Source organism: Limulus polyphemus, unplaced genomic scaffold, assembly GCF_000517525.1.
Source record: "Limulus polyphemus unplaced genomic scaffold, Limulus_polyphemus-2.1.2 Scaffold63, whole genome shotgun sequence".
Taxonomy (NCBI): Eukaryota; Metazoa; Arthropoda; class Merostomata; order Xiphosura; family Limulidae; genus Limulus; species Limulus polyphemus.
The window spans coordinates 954,239-959,726 of NW_013665673.1; the positions used below are offsets into that span (position 1 = coordinate 954,239).

Genomic DNA, 5,488 nt, shown 5'->3' on the forward strand with positions numbered 1-5,488 from the left:
CACACACACACACACACACACACATATATATATATATATATATACTCCATTAGTGTGTTCTATATCAGAAGACGATACAGGAGAAATATTTCCTGAAGGTATTCAAAGATGTTCATGTCAACTAATGCGTCACTCAGAGCAATGGCAATGAAAGCATAATAAAGATTTCTCTCTTGTTTTTGTAACCCTTTCATGCCATGATCAGTCATTTTGTACTTTCGAGAACCAGGGAAATTGGAAAACCTGATGTAAAATCAGAAATCTTATATTTGACTCACTATCTAAGTTATTGAAGAAAGACTGTACAAACAATATAACACTGGATTCAGTGTAAAAAAAAAAGTACGCATATATGACCCCTGTACATAGATATGAAAGGCATACCAAGAACGCAAGATGGCGAGCAAGAGATTAATAAAGAGGTTTTTCAATAACACGTAAAAATTTCTCTATTAAGCTATTTTTGGTGGAGCATTTCTCTACTCGTAGGTGCAATTACTGTAAAAGCACATCCAACGTTTCTGCAACAATTGAACCTAAAGTATCTGGGAAAGTTCATTATGGTTTTCTCTACTATAATCATAACAGACGTTTTAATCTTATTATGTGACATCTATGGATGTATTTCAAACTTGTGGTAATACCAAATGGAAGATAAAGTATGGAAATTATTTTTGTCGAGTAAGTGCGGTTTTTAGTCATTCTTTTCTGAAAAAAGACAACATTCCTGTCGAAAATATTACTATAAAGATACTGTCCCTATCCTATACTACGTGTGAAATGGTGGTAGTAGTGTTATCCGACTGACTGTATAATCCAGAATACAAGTTGGAAAACTTCTGTAATTAGTGAATGAACATTCTTAGATCTTCATTCAAATTTGATTTTTGTGGGTGTATACAAAATAGAATGCAGTGTTATAGTGATTGTATACAAACATACACAGGCCAATGAATGAAATAATGCATAAAAGGATGGATAACGAGGTGAAATTAACAAGAGTATTTCAGGGACAGATAAACAACTGACATGAATGAGTGGATGAGTGCATTAAAGGATGGAGAAACAGCAAAAAAAAAAGAGTTCTGAAATTGTGAATAAATATAAATGTGGGCAAGGGCGTGAATGGATGAATAAACAACTAATATGAATGAATAAATGAATGGGTAAAACGACGGATAAACAGATACCTTGAACTATTTCTAGCTGATAATGATTAGTAAATGTATAGTGACTAAATTAGTTGTTGAATTTGTATAGCTAATGGATGGGTGAATGAACAGGTCAAGGAATTGGTTGTGAATAGTGAAGGAAAAGATAAAGCAAGTGTGGGAAAAGAGTATGCGAATAGATTAAAAGAATATTAACATAACAAGAGGGTAGGTGATTGGTTGTACAGGCGTATAAAAGTGATTAAACTTTATAATTAGTTAACAGAATCTTACATGTCTCCTAGCCAAGAAAGTTTAATAGGCGCTATTTTTGTATGAAAGATATATCATGTGGCTCTGAATTCAAGAACAAGGAAGAAAAAATCGGTGTTATATAAAAAAATATATCAATAAAAAGAAAAATATTTTCATGACCTACAATTTCTTAAAGTTGATTTTTAGTATACTGATGTGCATATCTAAACATGACACCAGGGATCGTAAAAAGTGACGATAGTTTATCTGCGTATGTTTTGTATTAGGAGGAAAAAAAACTTACTCGATTAACTTTCTCGGTAAGAAGATAGTATTGCGTTTATGTAGCCAATCTGAGGGCTATGTCCATCGTCTTGTTGGACATGTGATTAGTTAAGTCTAAGATATACAGATAATATACCACCCCCCCCCCCGATTACGTTTCTCAAACGTCAATGTTTCCATGGTAACGCCAACTCAATGTCACCGAATGAAAATAACCGGAATTGCTGTACAAAATGAGACCGAGAAGTCGTTAAGTGAGAAAATCTATCACACTGAAGTCATTTAAGGGAATAAGAGCGCTGTAATAATTGCATACACAACTTTTTTTAACCAGTCTGTTTGTCGTAAATTTACTCATTCAACTAAAAGATCTGGATATGTCAATGTGAATAAGTGAAAGGAAGGAAATGCCAGTAAAACAAGCTAAGCGGCTATTTTTGACTTAAGTATAAAATCTAAGTTTATAGGTTACTCCGTACTTTTGAAAACAAAACGCATCTTTATTTCGTTCGAACTGTATACTTATGCTACTTGGCTTATACCAAAATTATTCAAAATGTGAAATTACTCTACATTTTTCTAGGCATACAAGTTTTTTCTGCAAAATATCAAATACCAAATAACCTTTAAATATTTTCATCAACTTTGCAAGTCTCAAAGCAACATAACGTACTAAAAGCAACCATTTTTTGAACAAACAATTATACGAATACTTTGATACCCCGATTCTTTCAATCCCGAACATTTTAGCTAAAAACTTTCAAAGCAGGATCAAGCATACAAAACCAGTAGCAAATAAAACGGCAATACATGGATTCAATACATATATAGCTAGATTTTCTCATGAACATGACCGGAAATACAGAAGTTTTAGTAATAAGACATTGTGTACTCGAAAACCCATTGATCCTTTTAACTTTTTGGAAGTGGTTTCATTTCACTCTATAACTTGCAAATACAGATTAAATCTAGTGTGTGTACCCCTATCAGCTTGTTGTTCCTATTTCAGAAGATAGCTTTCTTGCTAAGATAGATATGGTTTTACGTTTTTGATAATGATACCACATTTGTACTTATCTGTCCTATATTCATGAATATTTTTTAGAATGCTGTTTAGATTTTACATACACACAGGCATAAAGAGCAATTTATAAAATAACCAATTACAAAACGTAACGTCACTGGTAATTGGTTTGCGATACGGGATTTGCATATTTAAACGAAAGGGGATCCTCAATAGCCGCGGCACTCGAAGTTCTTTTAGGCAGGATTAGAATAAATTAATCTACGAGACCTTTTTTTTTTTTAAGCAATATTTTTGTGAGCCAGCGATACCAAGCGTGGGGCGCGCGTATACCCGATTCTATTTTATTTCTCATGAAGATCTCTACTAGCCTACCCTCAAATTTAAATTATTTTAGGCAGGATTAAGGTAAATTAATCTACTTGACCTTGAGCGTGGTCAAATACATCAATAGAAAGGGTTTGACTTCCCATCAACATTAGTAAACAATGTATCGTAAATATTAATAAATCAATAATAATGGAATCAGGAAAAGAGAAAGAAAAAACCTAATTAAAAAAAAAACAACAGCAAATACAATATTCGAACAATACCTTTCAGTATCAATAACTACATCCTTCAATAACTATCTTGTGATTCTCTCTTTCTCTTAGTGAAGCTTCTGGTAGGGTATTTATTCACCGAGTAGGTCACGAGAGTACAACCTCGTGTGATCATAAATTTACATACTCTTCTGCTACATCAATAATATCTGTACGTCACAGCTAGGGAAGCTGATGTCAGTTTCATCATGCACACATATATTTACTCAAAATACAAATGATTATGTAGGAAGTGGGTTAGCGTTTTAATGCAACTAAAAATTCACAGATAAACAAAACGATAGAAGGAAATAGTATATGAACGATAAACACAACCATAATAATACAAAAAAATTGGCTATCTCACATTTTATATTTAAAAAAAAAAACGCAGAGCTGTTTTATGAGCCGCTATGCAGTGGCTAAAAAAGGCAAAAATTAACTAACCTTGTTAGTACGAGCCCATAAAGAGTTCACTGATCTGAATTAATTACAAGCTATAATTTTGTAAGATGCATTAGCTACCTGAATCTCAGAAATTTTTAAAAATTTTAACGAAAAATACTTCTAACAAGTGTCACTTACTTTTATTAAATTCAAAAACTTTAGTCAACGAAAATAATTGTACAACCAAAGGTATAATTTTAGAATATTTTTGAAGTGACGAAAGTTGCTGTTATTATCTAGATTATTTTATACGTGTAATTTTTTCAGTGGAATTATAACCCGTAACTGAAAAGTCTAACATTCATTGTTTAACGCTATGTTTGGTTTTAAGTTACTTTAAGTAGCAACGCAGTCGTTTTGTTTTTAAAACAAACCCTTGTTGTGCATTTTAAGACCCCAGCATTTAATAATTCCAGTCATACGTTTCTTTTTCAAAACCTTTGTCATGTATTCTAATAGCCCAGAGATTGATTTCCAAAACAAATCTTACTACTTGGACTTTGTTAGGAAAAGAGGTTCTTTGAAAGTAGTTTTATCAGGGCTACGTAAAGAATTAAGTTCATATTCTGTCAAAATCTAGATTAGCATTTTTAACTTTAAATGTAAAAAAAAAGAAAGAATTCAGATTTCATTACCAGCACAGAAAGTCATTATACTCTACCGAGTACTTTTTTCTGAAATCAATTCAGTTATTAAAACGCCAGCACAAATCTGGCGGCTTACCTCCTTCTTCGATTTCTTCTTTGTAGATCCTCTTTTCTTTGGCGACCTGCGCAACGAAGATTTAAAAGATCCCTATAAGGACGAAATAGAAAGTAGATGTAAATCTGGAAATGATTGTATCAGGAGAAATAGAATATGGGAGTCTAGACCGACAGCTGGAGGTGACAGCATATGACTATCTATATGCATTTCAAATTAACTTGCGACGAGTAGTAATAGAAAATTCAATAACCATAATGACTACGTAAAATTACTCTACTCGTGATTAGATGGTTACTGGAAGTGATATTAATGGAATGTCTAATATGAGGTTCAATCAGAATTCTATATGATCTATGCGGTAAACGTTCATTAATGCTTAGATAAGTTTATAGAAACATGAACTGAGTGGTTAGATATAAACTTTCTAACGATGGTCATATAAAGTTTACAAGAACTGTGGTTAGCATTTATGTGAAGACCAAAACAAATGTAATGTAAAACCTTGAAATTTTTATTAAAAGTTAAGAAAACAACTTATGTTGTGAAAAACTTTAAAAAAATGGCAAGATTTATTCTTTTTTTTGCAATTATTGAGTTGCTGTAAGAATCGGATATTGTTTTCTTTCAACTAACTGCAAAACTTCCCCATACTTAGTTGTTTGTTGACTTAAATCATTTTATTTAACCTAAGCCAATGTTTTCGAATTAGTATGATTATTAAACATAACTGTGGATTTTTTATATCGCATTTCGGCACTTTTGTAATATTTTTAAAATGAAAAAGCAACACAGACAAGATTCCTGAATCTGTTGAAACAATTAGAGTGGTTTTAGTGAGGACCGTGAAGTGTTACAAACACCAACACAAAACCGCGGACTACGAATAATTACATCATATTATTACGAAAACAAAATACAAAATCGTTTGTTATGAATATAACTGTGAGTAATAACTTCTTGCTTTATAACTGTAGAGTGCCCGGCATGGCCAGGTGGATAAGGCGCTCGACTCACAATCTGAGGGTCGCGGGTTCGATTCG

At 32.5% G+C, this 5,488-nt stretch overlaps 1 protein-coding gene across 1 annotated transcript in view; it reads right to left on the reverse strand.

The window, feature by feature from the left end:
• LOC106464779 (eye-specific diacylglycerol kinase-like) overlaps nt 1–5,488 on the reverse strand; it is a 263,541-nt gene that overhangs the window by 51,835 nt on the left and 206,218 nt on the right. The window contains exon 9 of the mRNA XM_022393146.1: nt 4,467–4,538. Within this exon, the coding sequence (XP_022248854.1) occupies nt 4,467–4,538 (72 nt within the window). The remainder of the gene's footprint in view (nt 1–4,466; nt 4,539–5,488) is intronic.